We start from the raw sequence: 20,010 nt of genomic DNA, 5'->3' as shown, positions 1-20,010 counted from the left end.
TCTCAAAATTACTTCTTTGAACGTCCTCATCAACAATGGTAATACTCTTTAAGTATCTATTTGCTCCCTGTAAACATGTCGAAGCCAGAGACCTTGTGCAAGCACTTCAACCCAAATGTCAATTGCTAATTTATTAAAATAACAGGTTTCCTGGTGCTGATATTTTTTCTTGAATGTAGCTCTGGTTAGGGCAGAAGTTATTGCTAAAAAAAGACTTCTCAGGTTAATACAGACATGAGTTGTTTGCATAGACTGTAATTTGCTAGATTTTGTATGCAGACAAATACAAGGATGAAAGGTCATTGTAGCTGTGGGAAAGGAGTTGATATTGACATTCAAATAATAGCAGCAGGGGGATGTCAGACCAGCATCTCCTTTCATCGTGTTCCATTTTTAACTCATTCGACTACAGTTCCTCTGTGTGAATATTGGAAGTTCAGAAAAAAAGAGGGTATGTTTTTATCAGAATGACTTGCATACCTTCTCCAGGTAATTGAACTCCATGGCTATCTCTCTGAAGAAGAAGTAGATGTGAGGTCCCCACTCCACAGCACTGACAAAATATGGCTCTGTGATATGAGAAAGAGAAATTGTGAGGGAGAGGAGTAGAATGAGGAAGCACATACGGAAGGAGAGATGCATGGAGAGAAAAGGTGAAATATAGATGGACCATGAGAAAGCATACAGCACACAGTGCCTCCATTTGTGAATGCATCATTCACTCCCACAACACCGAGGCAACATGAGGGCAGTGAGAAAGAGGCAGAGGCCATGCTTAATTTCATTACATGGTGAAAGGGGATTTCACACCAAACAATAAGCACATTATGACTCCCTGATGTTTCTGAGAAATGAGTTTCACGCTATGCACTTTGTCACTATCACACACAAGACCAGCTACAACCTGTACTATATGTCTGATAATGTGCAGTTTTTACTGTCTTGTCACTGTTTGACTGTGGACTAAACATGGATGATCCAAAGTCTGTGAAGAAGCGATAAGTTTGTTTGACCTGAACACAGAGATGTCAGGCTCCTGACACATGTACTGATCCTGTTTGCTGGCTGCTTAGTGACGTGGACACACTCAACCAATCAGACATCTGACACCATCAGCATCAGACGTGGGTCGGACAAGAACACGTTTTTGAGAAAATTGCTCTAATGTACCTAAACCATATAAAACAAATCAGCACATATTTACAACCATACAAGTGCACTCGCACACACGCCTGTAGGTACCTCTGAACCACTTGGAGTCGTGCTTGACGGTGCGCAGAGCGGGACTGTCCCCGAGGCTACGGTAGATCACCGCATCAATGGCCAGGAAGTCTGTCACTGTGGCTGTAAATAGATTCCCCTCTGACACACACACACACACACAGACACACACAGGCACACTAGTGAGATGGACAGCCTGCCAAAGCTACACCATAACTACAAACAATTAAAGGTGAAGTGAGTATTCCCGTTCTCTAAAAGTCATAAACACGACATGACTGACCAGTCAACAGTGTAATTGCAGGAGCATAATTGCACCTTTGCAGCACTCCCATAAAAAACTGCTTTTTTTACTGCTAATTAATATCAGATAATGGGCTGATGGCTGAACAGTAATGGTTTCAGCCAAAGAACACTGTTGATTTGATTATAGTGAAGTGTTTACATCTGATGAAGTAAACAAGACATGAGTAAAACTGAAGAATTACAATGGCTCAGTTATGTAACATAATCAACTATCAAAATGTCTTTTATGCAGGAACAAAGACATTTCTAAAGAAATTCATTTCTATCACTGTATCACTAAAAGTCAGTGTGTCACAGCTCAGTGTTAGGCCTCAGTGTGATGCACGTGCAGGTGAGGAAATAAAGAAACAAAACAATATCTGTGTCTTACCTGCAAACCGAGCTACGTTGGCGTGTTTGGGATCATAAGGGCATCTGGCCATCCCACTGACTGTGTCTCCTACCATCTCTAGGGTGTCTCCCTTCACACCACAAACACAGAAAAAAACAGAGATAAATGCATCAATCAGCAAACTCCAAACAATATGAATGCATCCACAGTAGCACCACGAAAACAAACCACAAGAGAATGGCAATTAGGGAGTGTTACCGTAAGTGCAAACTAATGATTCACTGGTGGCAATTAGGCAGAGCGGCAACAACAAGACAGTCACGTTCTCATGCATAAGTAAAACACACACACACACACACACACACGCGCGCACACACACACACACACACACACACACACACACACACCCACAAACAGTTTTCTGCTCTCACACAAACATACACATATGTATATATAGTGGAATATCAGCATCTCTGGCATTTACACAAACACATGTGCTTAAAAGGAAGCCACAAGTAGACTCAATCTCATTCACATTTGAAAATGAAATAAGTTATAGGTATCATTTCATTAAAACCAGCTATAAATAAAAAAGGAGCTACCTTCGCTAACTAGTCCCCAGAGGAGCAGACAGCCTATCAGGTGTGTTATACACTGTTGTAGCATGTCATTAGTGGCTGACAGATAATGGGCCACGTACGTCTCAGTGCTCCGCTGCTGTGCTATGTTTGAAATGTGAAAGACTGAAAATAACAATCTGAAAAAGTCTTTGATAGTGAAAGCTTTTTTTCCTGTTGTGCTTTCTCAAACTCGAATGCCTTCATCTCATTTAATAGGATAACTACAGTTTGAGAAATCAGCTGTGCTGATGATTAATATTTATATGTTTTTTCCACAAGTTTGAAATTGTCATTGTAACAGCTTGAGACATGGATTGGCTGGGCAGTTCAGCTGTATGGCAGAGGATTCAGCTGAGTTACTGCTGGATGGGTGCACACCTTCAGAGACTGATGTGTTTTGGACAAAGTAGGAAAAATTCAGAGTGTACACTGAGGCAAACTGTTTGAATCCTGTCAGTCAAAGCTCAAACTTGTAGCTTAAACACTGGTGTCTCTTAAATTCTGCCTCCAGCTGGGGAGTTGAACAACTTGCAAAAGAAATCAACCAGGCAAACAAGTCACGTATGCACCCTTCTTTTCTGAATACCCTTCGCTTCCTCCTCTGCTCTCTGTGTTGTTCTTGATTATCTGTCTTTAACTCTCAGTAATAACAGGCCTAGCAGATCACAAAGTTTAACCATGGAGAAATTACTGGTGTATCTGAGGAAAGCAGTGGACTGGAGCCACTAGCTAACAAGGTTAAAAAGCTTCAAGGGAGGAAGTCAATGCTGACTGGAGTGCTGAACGAACAACTTTAATCAAGTTCAGAATGTAAACCTGAACAGATGTACTGACTGTGCTGTGCAGACGAGTCCTCTCTTTTGGAAAAAGTCATTTATCAGTGATATCAAAACACTCATGAGAATTAAAGCAGGGACGGACCACATGTCACATGTCTGGGGCAGCTACAGATGTAATGGCAGCATGTTTAGTCTGTACTCACGGTATAGTTAGCGCAGAGTGGGTTGAAGGCATTGGTCCCACACACAAACAGGCCTTCCTGTCTGCTGAGCAGCACCTTCATGAAGTTACGGCATTCATCCTGCAGGAAAGGGAGAAGGAGAGAGAGAGAGGGAGCTTAATATGCAGGACAGGTAAGACTAAGAGAAGAAAGGGAAATGATGGAGCGAATACAGGAAAGACTGGTTTTATTTTTCAGACTGATTATCCAAACCGCTCTGTGAAATGAAGCTTTTCAGTTGCCTGATGTGTGGAATTATCACACCATTAACACTGTCAATCATACTGATACATTCTGAACGTAGCCTGCAGAGACTTTAAGTGTCTACCCTCTTCACACATACACATGCATATACACACACAGACAGTTGCTGTTGATTGGCAGACGGTAATCCAAGCCAGCCTCAGGATTTTAAAACAAGCAACTGATTTAAGTCTAATTTCTCCACCATGAGGCGTCAAGCTACATGAAGCCTGCTTAATGAATAAATAAACAACAGTCACAGTTTCATTCTTCCATGTTCATTCTTTGAAATGAGTAGTCGTGTCAGCACCACGACTTAATAATTGCTTTCGTCCCACAGTGCTAAACAGAAATACTGAATAATAATAAAAGAAACGGAGAAAAATGACGTCCAAGTCGACCCCCACCTCAACAAAATTAGAACGTATTAATGTGTTCATCGTAAAAATTACTAATCACTCATTTTGATCACACCAGCAGTGGTTATATTGCTTTTAGCTATGTATTTAAACCAGTTCACTTTTTTCAACCATTTATTAAGTACTTATTTGGTCATTTGTCTATTAATTTTACTTATTATCTGTTTTACTATTTAGCCATAATATTTTGCTCAGCATTCCAATTATTTATTTATTAATTCTAGCAATTTTATTTTTTTTAGCAATTTATCTCTTACACTTAGATAAACATTTCAACATTTATCTTTTTATATTTTACTACTATTACTTTTATCTTACCACTTGAGCTGTTTATCACATTTGAAATACTTTACTACCAATTTAGTGTAGTGTTTAGATCTGAAAGCTGTGTCAGCATGTGGATATATCAAATCATAATTTCCACTTCATCAAGTCAGTTGAGCTTCTTTAAAATCTTTCTTCTTGCCCCCTGCAAAACACAGGTGTTTACCTGGGGATACAAATAACCTTGGTTGGGATCTACTGACCTACAGAAAGAACTGACTTTTTATTAACTTTTGTCAAAGTCTATTTTTATGCAAATAACATAAAAGAGGAAAAAATGAGGGGAAACCAAATCTCTATTTAAACCCTATGTGACTCTTATAGTCCTACGTTTGTGGCTTAGGGCCCCTATAAATGAAGTAATAAGTACTGTACTATTGACCTCCCAACAGAAGTTGTTTCTTAGTGAGAAGAACTGTCCATCTTCTTAGGTTGTTTGATTATTGTATTATAAATTTCAGTCTCTAAAACAAATACACAGTATATTGTAGGGAACAAGGTCAAGGCTTTTTGTTCTTTCTTTTGTCTCTTCTTTTGCTGTGACCTCAGACCTACCTGAGGGTCCTGATCCCCAGGTTGACAACCATTGTCTCAAAATAATAGACAAACAAAAAAACGTGTCCAAACGGCAGGAGATCTGCATGTGGAGACACTTACGAGACTTCCAGAGGCATTAAACTTAAATTCCAGACATGACCTTTGACTTTTTAAGCTCCAACATACAGACAGTACTGTCAACTGTGTGTGTGTGTGTGTGTGTGTGTAGAATGGGTGTGATAAACTGTACAGTAGATCACTGGTGGACAACAGCCAGAAACCCCCTCCTCAAACTACTAGTGCCTCAGTCAGGATGGCACCAGTTCTGTCACAGGCATGCACACACACACACGCACACACACACACACACACACACACACACACAAGCATGAACACACCAGATGGGTTCTACTTCAAGACCACCACCCGCACTGATGTCATCGGAAAGATGTAGGCTGGAACCGAAGTGGTGGTGGTGATGATGTTGAATGACAGTGCACATGTCTGTGTGAGTGTGTGTGCAAAAGATCAGAGGGAAACCGGTGATATCAGAGATGGGTGAGTGTTATTCCAGATGCTCCACCCTGCACTCCCCCTTACACATCCACCTTCCCACTTCACTCCCTGCAGGGTTCTCAATTTTCAACAGCAAAAAAACAGGAAAGGAGGAAGTGTTTTCATGTGTGAGTGTAAAGAGTGTGTGTGTGTGTGTATGTGTATTGGAAGCAGGGGGTGTGTCAAGTGCGAGGTGTAAATTTCTCATCATGAAGTACTCTGTGATAAATCACAGAGTGACAGCATTTGTGTGTGTGTGTGTGTGTGTGTGTGTGTGTGTCATTCCTCCCCATACAGCATCTGTTCATATGTGTCAGGTGCATATATCAGTGTGTATCCATGTATTTTTGTGTGTCTGTGCATCACAGCACAGATGCATGCTCATGTGTGAGATTTATGTGCATGCTGTTTGCTGGTGGGGTTGCCGTCTGTCAGCTTGGTCAGAGCTGTAATCACAAAGCCAGATGAAGTACACTTAATAACAACCCAGTCACACAGCCAGCATCTTAGGGTGGGGAGTAAATACTTCAAATAGCCAAACCACTGCACAAATGTATGCAGTTGTGCAGTGTTACACACATAAAATGAAACATTTCCTGACAACCGGACAAAAACAAGGGCCAGATACATCCATCATAACATTTAAACTATCAGGCTTTGATTTCCATTTGCATTTTACAGACATCGTCAAATTTCATCCACTGCTGCACAAATGCTTTGACACTTCCAGGTTTTACACATAAAAAAAAAATAAAACCTATTAAAAGGATCAAGCAGTAAATCACTAAATTAAACAACTATGTATAAATTAAAATGCTGTATGTCCTGGTGCCTGCTTCTCCCCTCTCTGCTCCCTCACTCCCTGGGCAGAATCCAGACACAACGCCACCTGTGCTGGCTGGCAAGCCTTCCCCAGACACAGACTACAGCTCTCCTCCTCCTCTTCCTCCACCTCCTCCTGCTCCTCTTTCTGACAGCAGCAGAGCTGCCTGGGCTCTGAAAAATTAATCTGCAGCTCAGATAATTTACACAGACACACACACCTCAGTGCAAATATGGACCTAGCTGTGAATGGATGAGGAGATTTAAAGAAGATCAAGAGAAAGGGTGTATAAACATATGGTGAGTTGGTGCAGAAGTATTTGTGTGTCTGTGAGCAAGGGTACATATGAGATTCTGCATTTATATAAACTAGACGCTGTACAGGCAGCAGATTTTTAATCAGTCTTGTTCTCTTGAGGCTGATTTTAGCCAGGCTAGTTCTACTCTGCAGATGTTCATCAAGAAAACGCACTCGTTGCGTTTATAATTCTGGGCACAGACACAAATGTCTTCCATGTACACAGACAATTACACACATATCCAAAAACATTCAAAGACATAAAAATTATGTCTATGGACATAAAAATAAAAAAGTGATCACACACACATGCACAGTCGGAAGATTGACAACAGGTTCTCTGTTGCTACAACACGTGCTCCAAACAACCTGCAGCAGTCAGACGCCATTAAAACTGAAGAGTCTCCACCTTCTGCATCTGCTTTCCATCTATTGCCCGGAACTCAACCTTTAGATCAAGACAATAAACAACCTTTCCTTTGGCCTTAGCCTTGGCTGAATGTTTGTTCTAATGATGGTTTTATTCAAAACACCTTAATGAACATGGTGTTTTACCTCTGGCTACAATTAGCACTCCTATGTTTGGGCCAACCAAGATACAAAACAAACTAAAATAAAAATCATAAAATCCTCAGCTCATTTTAGGAGCAACCACAGCATTTTTCATAGTCTAATAAATATAACAAGTTATCATTATGACCTGCTTTAGTAAAGTTCGCACAATAGGAGCCATCTATGGCAGTAAATCAGGAGTTGTATTTAGCAAGCTGCTCCTCTAAATCTCCAAAGTTTCCATTACATGCCTGGCTGGTCTCCTGATGTTAGCGACCAGGGAGAAGAGAGTGCTGCTCTGCCAAAAGCTGCCATTGAGCCAGAACTCTCCCACACACACTCAAACACACACTTATATTGTATACACAACACACAGTCATACACGCTAAGATCTGGCGAGCCCTCTTCTCCACTTATTAACAACAGGCCTGTCATTTCCAGAAAAATCCCACAGTTGTGACTGAAAACAGAGTGACTCCTCATGACAGGAATAAAGTGTGTATGTTTGTATGCATGTAGGCGGAGGATAAATTAACAGCGGTACAAAATTAGCAGCAATGTGCTGTTTCTGAGTGCTGTGGTCTTACTCAGCATGTTAAAGCTAATCCGCGTCCCTCTGCAACCCTTCTCTGTTTGATGGTAATTCTGACTGAACACACCACAGGCCACAAACATCAGACACCAGAGGGAGGGAGAGAGGAAAAGCAATGAGATAACAGAGATAGAAGAAAAAAATAAAGAGCGATGGTGACGGAGAGAGTGAGGGGGGAAGAGAGAGAGACAGAAACAGAAAAGAGAGACAGAAAATTAGGGGCGTTTTTCCAGGCCACTCAGCCATTTGGCAGCCTCGGCAGTGGGGCTGACCTGCACCTGGACCTACGGATCATGGGGTCATCTGAGCTCCAGGCCATAATGGAAACATACACACACACACTCGCAGCACTGTTCAGTCCTTTACCACAACACTTAACCTGGGTAGCTCTTAGTCTTAGCTGCTGAGGAAAAAAATGATAAATCAATGCAGAAAACCACGGGGACACCGAAGTAATGGAAATAAGTATCAAAAGTTATTAAAGGCAAACAAATATCTGGAAAGCCGACATGCTTTGGAACAAATTTTGCAGAGCCTTTTTTCCCCATATTGTCTTTCTAGCCTTTTAGTATGAGTTGTGGGCTCTGTGATCATCATTTTGGAGAACATAGTGAAAGGCTGTAGTGAAACAGTCGTGGTGGAATTTGAATTTCTTTTGTCCTACATGGGGGACAACTTGAAGAAAGAAAACAGCTACCAAAGGGAACAGTAACGTAAAAAAAAAAAAAAATCAGCTCAGGGAGTTGAGGAAAGACATCACAAAAAAGTTGATACTATAAACACATAAAACATCTGTGAGTGAGTGAAAAAAAGACCATGACTACAAGGAATGAAAGTGATTCTACATGTGGTTATTCCAATTGATTAATCCAGGAGCCAAAAGGCTGTGAAACTGAACCTTATGATGGTCCAACCCAAAAAAAGGCATTTGTGTTGGACGAGTGAAACCCAGAGCTCCTCCGAGAGCATGACCAACGCAATATTGATCAAACAATCTCGCTAAGTGCTGCTTATAATGATGCCCAACCGCTCTTTAAAAGCGCTCTATATGGAATTGCCTTTGTGTCCATGTACATGCCACTCTGCCATAGCCTGATGTGTTGGCACTGAGCCACCTCTGGGGAAAGTCTCAACCTCTATCTCTCGTTCTCTTTCGCTCTTATAAGAAGAGAAAAGGAAGGAGTGAAAGACGGGGAGGCAATGACAGTAAGAGACAATGAAAAGGGCAAATACAGGAGAGATAAAGAGACGACGGAAAGCAAAGTACAAAGGAAGTGACAGGAAATATGCAAAGTGAGCGACAGCGAAGCGGACTGTTGCATTCATCAACAATCATTTGGTCAACATGTGGGAAGAAAAAAGGCAAAAGGATTAGGATATTGAATTTTCAGCCTAATTAGGGAGAATACTATGTCCTTTTTGATCAACCAAGCAGAAACATTTAATTACAAAACCAATTACGAGGTGGTGAATGCATCACATCTGACACAACCGTCCCCCAAGCAGAACAGGACATTTTCAGGAGGTAAAGTAGGAGAGAGAACGACAGGGAAGAGGGTGAGAAAGAAAGAAAGAAATGACTCCCTGACTCCCTGAGGGTTGCTGATCCAACTTACATATGTCCAAGAACCTGCATGTTGTGTCTATTCCTGCTTTAGGGTCAAAAAACATTGTTCTTCTTCATTGTTAAATACTCAGTCAGCACAGTTAACCTCCATCATGATGATAAAAAAAACAGCAGCAGAGAGTAACAACAACGGCACCTATAGCAAGCTGATGCAATCTTCAGTGAATATTGTAGCTAGGCAATATATCATAGGAGTATTTTCTTCTTTAAGGACGCATGGGAGCAATTAACTTTTTTTCTTGATTTTTTTTACATGGACATTAAGGTTTTACATAATGTAGCACAATATTTGAGTTTAACTGCACAGTGCTAATTCAAATATGATTTTTTGGTCCATGGTCTCTAAATTGAATGGCATCAGCAACTGGCTGATTTACTGTATGTCAGTGGTTCACACCATTCCCCTGATTATTGGCACCCCTGATAAAGATTGGATTTCAAGCTTCTAATAAATTCATTTTCTTTTTAAAAATAGAACCAAAAATCAGAAAAAAAAGAGAAAAATCCAACCTTTAATTGAAGTACAATTATTCAGCAAAAACCAAAAATAACATTGACTATATATGAAATCATGTGTGCCACAATTATCGGCACCCTTGATCTTAATACTTCGTACTTACCCCCTTTTGCCAACAAGACAGCACTTCTTAATCTCCTCTAACATCTCACATGGTTGGAGGATACAGAGAGAGGGATCTTTAACCATTCCTCTTTGCACAATCTTTCCAGATCATCCAAGGTCTGGGGTCCTCTCTTATGCACTCTCCTTTTTAGTTCACCCCATAGGTTTTCAATCGGGTTGAGGTCTGGGGACTGAGATGGCCATTGGAGGAGCTTGATTTTGTGTCTGCTGAACCATTTTTTAGTAGTTTTTGCCACATGTTTTGGGTCATTATCCTGCTGAAAGACCCAATAACGACCAATTTTACCACATCTTAATCAGAGGTGCCAATAATTGTGGAGGGCACTGTATATGAAGAAAAGTAGTAATGTGCAAAAACCCTATGGGATAAAATGCTCTAAAAATATAAATAAATCTTCATAAATAAAATATGTTTAATGAAGATATGGAAGTAATGTATTTTTAGTGAGAAACACCAAATGATCTTATGTTCATTAATTCAGAAACAGTGGCTTCTTTAAAAAAACATCACTTGTCGTGCACATATACTGTAGCTCTGACTGTGGCATAATAAACCACTTTACATAAAACTACAACTGCAGCCACAACTACTGTGGCTCGTCCACAACACACTGTGCCTTTAAAATGCTGCATTTCATTGACACAGTCAGAGCTGTCAATTCAATTCTGTGGCTTTAGCCTGCAGTTTTAATGTATGTGGGATTATATGGTTGGATGTGTGTAATTATTTCACACTTCCTCAGACATTTCTGTTTGAAATTAAAATAACTGCATTTTTACATCAATACAATATCAGAAAATAAATTAATAAATAAAAAGCATTGACCGGAGTGACTTTAAAAGTATTGGTGCTGGGTTTTATAAAACCCATTTCAGTTGTGCTCAATTCGTTGTGTGACTACTTGTGCTTGCGTGTACATGCATTTGCACACATTAGTACATTCATATGCGTCTAAGCCCAGGGAGCTGACTGAGAGGACCTGGCAGCGTTTTTATCTTCCTCACATTGGTGTCTGACTCACACCATTACCAGGCAGCACAGTCATTAGGGGCAAGAAGACCTTTCATATCTCAGTCAGCCCCACAGCTCTCCTCAGGGCCGGTCAACAGGGAATCCACTCCTTTCGTCTCCTTTCGTCTCCTTTCGTCTCCTTTCCTTTCCTCTCCTCTACTCTCCTCTCCTCTCCTCTCCTCTCCTCTCCTCTCCTCTTCCTCCCTTCTTCCTCCCTCCTTCTTTATCTACCCCTCTTCATGCTCTCTCTTACCTCTCTGCCTCCCTCTCCGCCCCCCTTTCTTCCTCACAGCTTGGCTTTTTGTCTCTGTCCCTCTATTCGCCATTGTGTTTTTGTCTGGCACCATCTCACACAGATTTAATGTCAGGTGTTCTCTCAGTGTGTTAAATAAGTCATTTTTTTCTCTGCCTGCAGGGGACAGAGCCCATGTTTCCCCCACCAACCATCATCGCTACACACCCACACACATACACACACTGAATTCAGGCTGTTTGTGGCAGACAGCAGCCTGGCATGTGTGTGTGTTGCAGATATAAGAGGTATTCAGGCGTGGGCTGCTGGTGGCTGCTGGGACGTTTCACCCCATCTCTTCCTCACAGCCTCAGGTTTCTAACGCCCACCTGCATTTTCTGAGGGCACAAACCAAATTCCTAAGTCATGATTGTGGAACAAGTGGTGAATAGGTAGGAGTGGCTCTGTGCCTCTGATCGATGTATGTGTGTGAGTGAGTGAGTGAGTGAGTGAGTGAGTGAGTGAGTGAGTGAGTGAGTGAGTGAGTGAGTGAGTGTGTGTGTGTGTGTGTGTGAGAGAGATGGGTTAGATGAACTGGGACAATGAGATAATACATGATCATAGCCCTCATTCTTGAGGCTGTGCCAGCAGGAATGATAGTCAGAACTGGCACAATGAAACCAAAGTTCAGGGCAGAAATGAAGGATATGCGTGTGTGTGTGTGTGTGTGTGTGTGTGTGTGTGTGTGTGTGTCAGGAACAAGCAATAGTGCCAGACAAAAGCACTGGGGAACAAAACATGATTCCTTTCTGTCGTCAAATGCATTTGGTCCATTGCCAGGCTACAGTTATAACGTATATGTTGTCTGTATATACTGTAGTTTCTTGTTGTTTTGTGGCTTCAACAGATTCCACTGTAAAATATGAAAGCTGAAATGATGCAGATTGGTTCCAATTGTGTTGCATTTCAGGTTATAAATAGATCTGCATTCCAGTTTAGAGCAAAAGTTTCAATGAGATGAGCAAGAAGTTTTCTTTCAAAGTTAAGTTTTTGTGTGATAAACATTAAAATATCATTGAATATAACTGACACATTTTTACACATTTTAACAGACAAATCTCGTATTTTAATTATTAAAAACAATACAAACAAAACTAAAAACTAGTGTTCAGCAATTTAGTCAAAGAGATGCTTTTTTTTTTAATGACAAGTTAAATATTAGTATTTAGAAGCTAAAGAGCCACATATTGCTGCCAGGACCAAAGCAGAGGTGCTGTGCTGTAAGACAGAGTACATATTTAACTTGCATTCAGCAAGTGAACTGGAACAGAAATGCTCATATTGTTTTGTGTTGCTCTGCGTGTTGGACAAAAAAGGACTGTTGTAAAATCTACATTTAATTGAGAGAGTGAGAGAAAATAAGACTTTACAAACACAGAAACAATCAATACTGTCTCACCTCACGTTTGCCCTTCATCCTGCAGATCCTAATGTCATTTTTATTTGACTCCCATGTTCTTTTCTATAAAAACAACACACAGACACACAGTGCTGGTTAGCTACATTTACATTTCTCTTTAGAAGGCAATGACATTTTCCAGCCTAATGATAAGTAACACATCCCCATATGTGAAGGTGCTTACCTTACTGTAGAACATCTCGTCTCCTGCCACAATGTCCAACTCCACACGGAAAAGGTCATCCCTGGAAAGAGGGAGAGAGAGGGGCAGTCAGCCTACACAGCACTATCCAAAGCTTAAGGCAAGACAAGACACGGCACTGAGCATACCATGAATACTAGTTGCTGTGCAGAAGTACAGTACATCTTAGATATTGTTGCTAGTTCAAGGCAGTGCAGGTTGATGAAGATTTTCTATTGGATGAAATCCAGGATACACACTTATATATATTTCCACCATACAGTGAATGTGTGTCGCTGTGCTACTAAATTATTCTCAACATTGTGTGTATAATCTTGCGGTGCATGCAGCTATGTAATAGGTACATATTAGAGACATTAATTCCTTTAAGTCAATCTAACCAGCAAAGATTAGAGGACAGCTTTACAATGGCTTCAATTTCTCCCAGTATATATGAGAAATGGAAGTCAGCTGCATAATGATGTCTCATATTTCCCCTTTCCCTTTTGCCTCCGCTCATTAAAGCTGACTTGCCGTGTTGAATATGCAGCTAGGCTCCAGAATTTGGCTTATCAGTCTTATTCAAAAGCCTGAAATTGGATTAATGGATGATTTAATCAAGTTGTTATACTGATGTTTGTACACCCCCACATGCTGCAGATTCTCAGTCCCAAACCTAACACCATGCATGTATTCATGACATTTCAAACACTGCTTTCTTGCACTGCTAATCTACTGGTAATTCTAGAGTAACCTTGGATGTTGGATGTGAAATTGCCAGCTAAATCAAAGCTCAACTAGGCAGCTAACAGCTGATGTTTGCCTCTGGTGTCTGTTAGGCTTGAACTTCAGCTAAGCTAAGGGCTGAATCAGTAAATCTGCCTTTGCATTATTGCAGCTGTATCAGTGCTGTCTCTTCACTGCTGCATGTTCTTTTTGAGGGAGGACCTTATGATGGAGGGAGGGATTATCATGTGTGTGTATTCATACCTGAGTGTGTGTATTAATGTGTGTTTGCATGTTTCCTTCTGAGAGTGCATGAGAGAGCTGTGAGAATGTGTTGATAGCACAGGTAGGCCAAGAGCCATCAGGTTGCACCTCTCCTGAATAATTCATCCTCAGCTCCTGTTGGTGTGTTAAAAGGATCCAGCTTTTACTCTGCTTTGTAGAACAGCATGCCTAAGTGACAAAGAAGTGCAAAATCTCCAAACACTTGCTCGATGCCTCCCTGCTTAACAGGTCAGAGTTTAAGCGTTCTCCAAAGAGTGGAGTGGGCCCGAGTGTGAGGCGTAATCTCATCCAGTTTGCTTCAGCGTTGTCTCAGCATTAACATAATGAATATAGCAACAGGCCTCCTAGTCAGAGTGGCTGACAGCCAGCACTTTTGCCTCTGATATTGCAGAGGAGAGGAAATTATTTACACTGCTACACTTTCTCTCCATTTCTTCTCTTTCCTGCTCCAGGCTATTTGAATGATGCAAAGCCTGTGGCCAGTATGTTTTCGTTTGTTTAAATGTGTGTTAGTGTATTAAATGCACACTGCATGTGGTAGAAGGTTAGAAGGGTGAGGACTAACACGTGAATGGTGTAATGATTTTGTTATTCTCTATGCAGGCTGTGCACACAACCTTGAAACACCTTAACTTGGCCAATAAATTAGAAGTGCCTCAACTTTCAAAACCTTGTCCTAAAACTACAAATCAAGTCTCTTATTTCATGCCCTCTCTTTGGCCTTGTGTATGTGTGTATATATATGTGTGTGTGCATATCTGTGTATATCTGTGTATGTGCACGTGCCTGAGCTGTTATTTCATAAAGGCCTTTGACCCTTTCTGACTTGACTAATACAAAGTAAACAGAGACTCTAGCGTCACTGTCAACATTTCCTAAATTTCTTACTTGAGCAGCTCATGAACTTTCTCCTTGTGTCCAGCCAAACAAAAGCAGACTCAGGTCAGGTCAAGCCCTCGTAAGCCACCAGGTTTTCTTATATTATGTTTTCAGTTTCCTTTACTCCTCTTGCAGTAATGTGGTTTAGCATGAGCTGAGCCTTTCTGACCCTGCAGGCAGTGTGCTGGAGAAGCTACTGCCCTGGAATGAAAGTGTATATTTGAACTGACCACCTAGTTACGATGACATGTCTGCTGACTGAGGGAGAGCACTCTGTAGTTTCTTTTGTGAGAGTATCCAGTACATGTGTCTGTGTAAATATGTGCTCTGTTCTACATATTGACTCTAGGTTTTAAGTATGCAATGAAAAATGAAATGTGGGTAGTAAACTACCAGCACCGAGTTCATTAACTAAGCCATTTTCATCAAAGACGTCCTTTAGTATCGGTACAATATCTTTATAGTCAGAACTTTATAGTCATTTTTGAAAATTGGCAAAAATAACAGGTTCTAACATTTTAAATGTTTTTAGATGTTGGTATTCTTCCATGTTAGTAAACTGAAAATCTTTGGTTTTTTAAACTATTGTCAGTGAACATTTGCTGAGATTATTGTTCACCAAAACATCAATGGATTAATATGTATTTAATCAAGAAAGTAATCAGAAGATAATTTGAATAAAATCATTTTCTGTTGCAACCCTGGCAGCACTTTGCCCATTTTAATCAACTTTCAGTCGTTACGTGGGCTAAAAACAAGGCTGAGCATTAGTACAGCAAGTACTTTAAAGAAGATCCAAGAATAAATCTCAGTATTGTTGCAGATTCCTGGTTTTCTGCATGATTTGGTTGTAGAATGTGATCTGATCTTAACCAGAGTCACAAATATCAACAAACAGAATATTTCTAAGCTGATAAAACACAAACAATCATGATCTTTCATGTCTGTATCTAACACACATATTAAACATACAGAGGTCATCACTGACCATCGACTTAGAAATATTGTGTAAGGAAATTGCAACTGTATATATTTAGCAGCAGCCTCTGTAAGACGTTTCCACATTAGTGTCTCTCCCCACTAATCTTCGCCTGCATGCTAAACTTTCTCTCCCAGCCTGACTACAGATGAGCAGCCTGGCAGCTTTTCTGCCAAAGCTTCCAATTTTCCACCACAACTGATCATCTCCCTGTCTGTCTGCCATGAGACATTTGACCCAGCTGTGACTGCTGTGTTACCTCAAGTGACCTCACAGGTCGGCATCTGTGGGCTACTAAACTGAGCAACTTCCAACTTGACAGTCAGTCCACACCCTTTTCCTAATGCAAAACATAAACACATACTGCACATGCACAGATGGTAAGAACCTTTCACACTTTATCAAAATTTGTAGTTTATCAAGGGCTGGCTGAGGTTCTCTGGTTATCTTGTCAAAAAGTAAACACTCTCCAATTGGTTTATATTTGAGTGGATTAGCCCTTTAGACCCCTTTGGGCTGAAGACCACAGGATCCACAGCTGTTCATCTTGACAGCAGTGAAATGGGGCTTAACACAGCAAGGCGCTTACTCCACCTGCCACCAGCTAAATATATAGCTTACTTTCATTTACCAAGGATGGGAAGAGGACAGGGACAGGTAGCTGCTCTCAGCAGGTGCTGGGGGCAGGGATTTAGCAGAGCTTGCAGTCTGTTGAGCAGCTATGCTAATGGTGACAGGATTTGGGGATGAGTGAGGCGTCTTATCAAGCCATGCACTCTGGTGGAGCTTTTGGCAGTCATACCTGCCACCATAGGTACTTATTTATACATTACGCAGTTTAAAATGCTGTCTTCCTGCTGGGCTGTCTGTGGCACATGGATCTGTTTCTCTGTAGACTGATCATGTTGTGCCACTATTAGCCTCTTATGAGAAATAAACAAATATAGTCTTGGAAGTCACTGTATTTCTTTCTTTCTGTCATCAACACCCCTTACCTCTCGCACCTTTCTGTCTGTCAGTTTTGCATTTCATTATCATCCGGTTGGCTGAGACATTCATCTCAGTTTACCTCTGCTAGTCAGTAAAAACTTCTGCAGCTATAAATTGAAATGACTTTTTTTTAAACTGCTTCATGGCTCTGGGTATATTTTCAAGCAGACCTTCAGACTACAGTAGCTGTATCTGTCTCCGGGCAGTTTTATTATCAGGCTGTGTGCATTTGTGTGCTTATAGATCCTTCAGTGCAGACAGAAAGGCTGGAACCATGTTACATAGCTTGATATATTTACTACTGAGCCTCAGTATTGAGGCTAGAGCAGCTGGAGGCCAAGGACTAGGTCATTTCCTGGACCAGAATGGCGTCACTTATTGGAAACCACTTCAATCTTCTTTCAGATTGCCACTACAGCAAATAACCAACAACATATGTGGGAAGTGACTGTCTCATTTTTTAGCATGTTTCAAGCTGACTAACTTTTTTAACAACACTGGCAGTAAATCTTGAGGTGCATGTTTTTTGTTAGCTCAGTCTGTCTCAGCTTGGTTCCTGCAGACATATCTTCACTGTAAACCGGGTGCAGCTGGACAGGCTGTCCTCATCTGGCTGTCTTGACCACCAAGGTTACTGTCTGTCCAGGATTCATCAGACTGACAGACACATGGGGGCCATCATCATATGGAAACTGAAGTAGAACACTTTTTCTCAGGCCAAGAGTCAGCCTTCAGATGCAGCTACTGTATCAGATTTGTTACAAAAACCTGTCTGAATCTGAAAGTCATCTGATAAATGTGACTAGTAAAACATTTAGAGCACTGTCCTAAAAACTACCATAACTGACCTTTAAGTTTTAACTTTTAAAGGAGCTACAATTCTATGGTTCATCTTATGTGGACATACATATTTTGCTTGAATGACGTTGACATTTTCATGACTTTCTTCTTCTTGTTTGTGCATGACAACTCAAACCTTTATCACTCCTAATAGTACATGCACTTTGATGGCTCACATTATTCCTGTGCAAACCTGAGGTCTATTCAATTACGATAACAAATGCCTGTATCGGTCTGCAGGGTTTTATTAATGATTTTATTTATTTGTTGATTCAGTACATTTTGTGCAGCAGAGGACTGAAGTAGGTTTGTGATATCCAAGCTACCAAACTGTTTCTTAAAGCCCACTTTTACATGCTGTACAGCCATTAACAGTTCATTAATATATCTTTGTGAGTGTGTTTTGCATGAATAGACTGTCTAGTGTGTGTTGTACCTGGCCCCAATGTAGAGTGTTCGATTGACTTGGAGGATCCTCTGGATGTGTAGTGGTTCTTGTCTCAGCCATGTTCGGTGTGGTCGGCCAAGAAACACTGGGTATCTTCTCACCACTGTCAGTGAATAAGAGGCAGAAACACACAATGTCTTGATCCCAAACTAGTCAACATTAAAGTGGTTTGTTTTGACAGTTTGGCAGTAGTAACAGCTATTCAGGTATGAGACCTGCATTTAAATAGCAACATATCTGCTACATTAAGCATACAGAGAGACAGAGCAAAACACAAACAATCTCCTGAAAATGAAAGATGTCTGAACTAGACTGCATTTGTCAATGTTATACTCACAACGTTTGTTTTGCTGACAGGTTGTGACTTTTAATGAATGGTACTTTTACATGCTACTTTTTGTTGACAAGTTTGCAATACATGTTCTGTCAGATGATTCAAATGGAGAGAATCAGATATAGGCATGATTTCAAAAAGAATGAAAAAACAAAATATTAATTCAGATTTAGATTGTAATTCAGAGGACACATTAATTCTGCACATTAAGTAAGTGAGAGAAATCAGAAATAAAAGTGGTGGTTCCTGTTGTCCTGCAGACGTGACAACAGCATAAATATAAAAGTGAAGAGAGAAACAGATGGTTACATTCAAATTAGATGGATTATTCATCGAAAAACCAGTATCTGTCCTTGACCTTGACTGAAGTGAATGAATATTTTCATCTGACCTCCTGTCATCTTCTCTCTGTCCTGCCATTATTTTGTCGCTAAATCCCATCATATAGTTTGAACTGTTTCCTTTTCTTATTCAACTCTGTGTATTATCTGTTTCTGTTTTATTTCTATTATATTATTCCTTTGTGTAGTAGCTATGACATTCTTAGGTCTATTTGTCCTTCACCTATCCTTCCCACATTTTCAATTTGTTTTGTCTCTCCTTCCAAATGAACTTGTGTTTTGGACTTTAACCAACTGTAAATCTGCTCTGACCCAGTCATATGCAGCATTCCAGTGTAGCTCTCCCCATCTTCTCAACCTGCACAATCTTCTGTTCAGTATTGATACGTAGAGAAGGGTCTGGATTCAGCTGGGACACCATGAGACAATATTATTGAACAGCAATCAATCAAGGTCTGGTCTGAGCTGGAGACTGTTAAACTGATATGGAGACACAAAGTCTGAGTGTATAAGGAGCTCCGTCTCTAGAGGGTGTGGGTGTGTGTGTGGGAATGAATACGAGAGCCCCTCCTACACTCTGCTATCATTCCCGGGTGCAACCCCACACCCCTGACCTGGACACCAGTCAACACCCTTCGTGTAAGAACCTCTGTAACCCGCACAAACCTGCACAACCATACACACCCTCCCACCCTTTAATTTCAACACTCTGTGTGTTAGGCCACGACCCCACACCTCACACATCACGACCCGGGTGGGAGGCGCACACAGGGGAGTAGGTGGCTAGAGGGCGAGAAAGTCAGGGGGTCAATACCTTCAGTGGGGATGAAGTTGAGGGGCCCTGGCTCCTCTGGAAATGCCGAGCTAGCCGTCTGAAGGACCCAAAACAGCAGAAAGAAGGAGGGAGGGGCCACAGTCGCCATAGTAACAGAAATGTAGAGTCTGTGGAAATAAAAAAAAAATACAGAAAAAGGACAAAACAATGTGAGTGGTTGCTAAATGAAGCAGAGAATCAAGACTTCTCAGAAACATATGTGGAAAGAGGAATATTCACTGACTAACTAACTGGCTGGCTGATTTTCTGAAGCTCTGTGTTTGTATTCCCACTGCATCTCTGTCTCCTTGCCATGATGGGAGGGGAGATAAATATCTGCTCAGAGCAAGGGATTAAGTCATCCACTAAGGGAGAAGTGTCCAGTCAGCTCTGAATGCAG

The 20,010-nt window shown here is 41.0% G+C and overlaps 1 protein-coding gene across 2 annotated transcripts in view; it reads right to left on the bottom strand.

Moving 5' to 3' along the window:
* Positions 1 to 20,010, bottom strand: part of sema6bb (sema domain, transmembrane domain (TM), and cytoplasmic domain, (semaphorin) 6Bb) — a 114,102-nt gene that overhangs the window by 41,284 nt on the left and 52,808 nt on the right. The window contains exons 2-9 of one of the 2 annotated variants that reach the window (XM_026304967.2): positions 19,611 to 19,738; positions 18,110 to 18,224; positions 12,978 to 13,038; positions 12,794 to 12,856; positions 3,461 to 3,559; positions 1,898 to 1,988; positions 1,243 to 1,362; positions 481 to 569 (exon numbers count right to left, since the gene is read on the bottom strand). In XM_026304967.2, the coding sequence (XP_026160752.1) occupies positions 481 to 569; positions 1,243 to 1,362; positions 1,898 to 1,988; positions 3,461 to 3,559; positions 12,794 to 12,856; positions 12,978 to 13,038; positions 18,110 to 18,224; positions 19,611 to 19,719 (747 nt within the window). In that variant the 5' untranslated portion in view covers positions 19,720 to 19,738. Of the gene's footprint in view, positions 1 to 480; positions 570 to 1,242; positions 1,363 to 1,897; positions 1,989 to 3,460; positions 3,560 to 12,793; positions 12,857 to 12,977; positions 13,039 to 13,964; positions 14,086 to 18,109; positions 18,225 to 19,610; positions 19,739 to 20,010 lie in introns of those variants that run through there. The other variant, XM_026304968.2, reaches the window with a different exon arrangement.

This window comes from Mastacembelus armatus, chromosome 4 (assembly GCF_900324485.2).
Source record: "Mastacembelus armatus chromosome 4, fMasArm1.2, whole genome shotgun sequence".
NCBI lineage: Eukaryota > Metazoa > Chordata > Actinopteri > Synbranchiformes > Mastacembelidae > Mastacembelus > Mastacembelus armatus.
The sequence above is the reverse complement of the archived record's forward strand: the minus strand, read 5'-3'. Positions and strand labels throughout refer to the sequence as shown.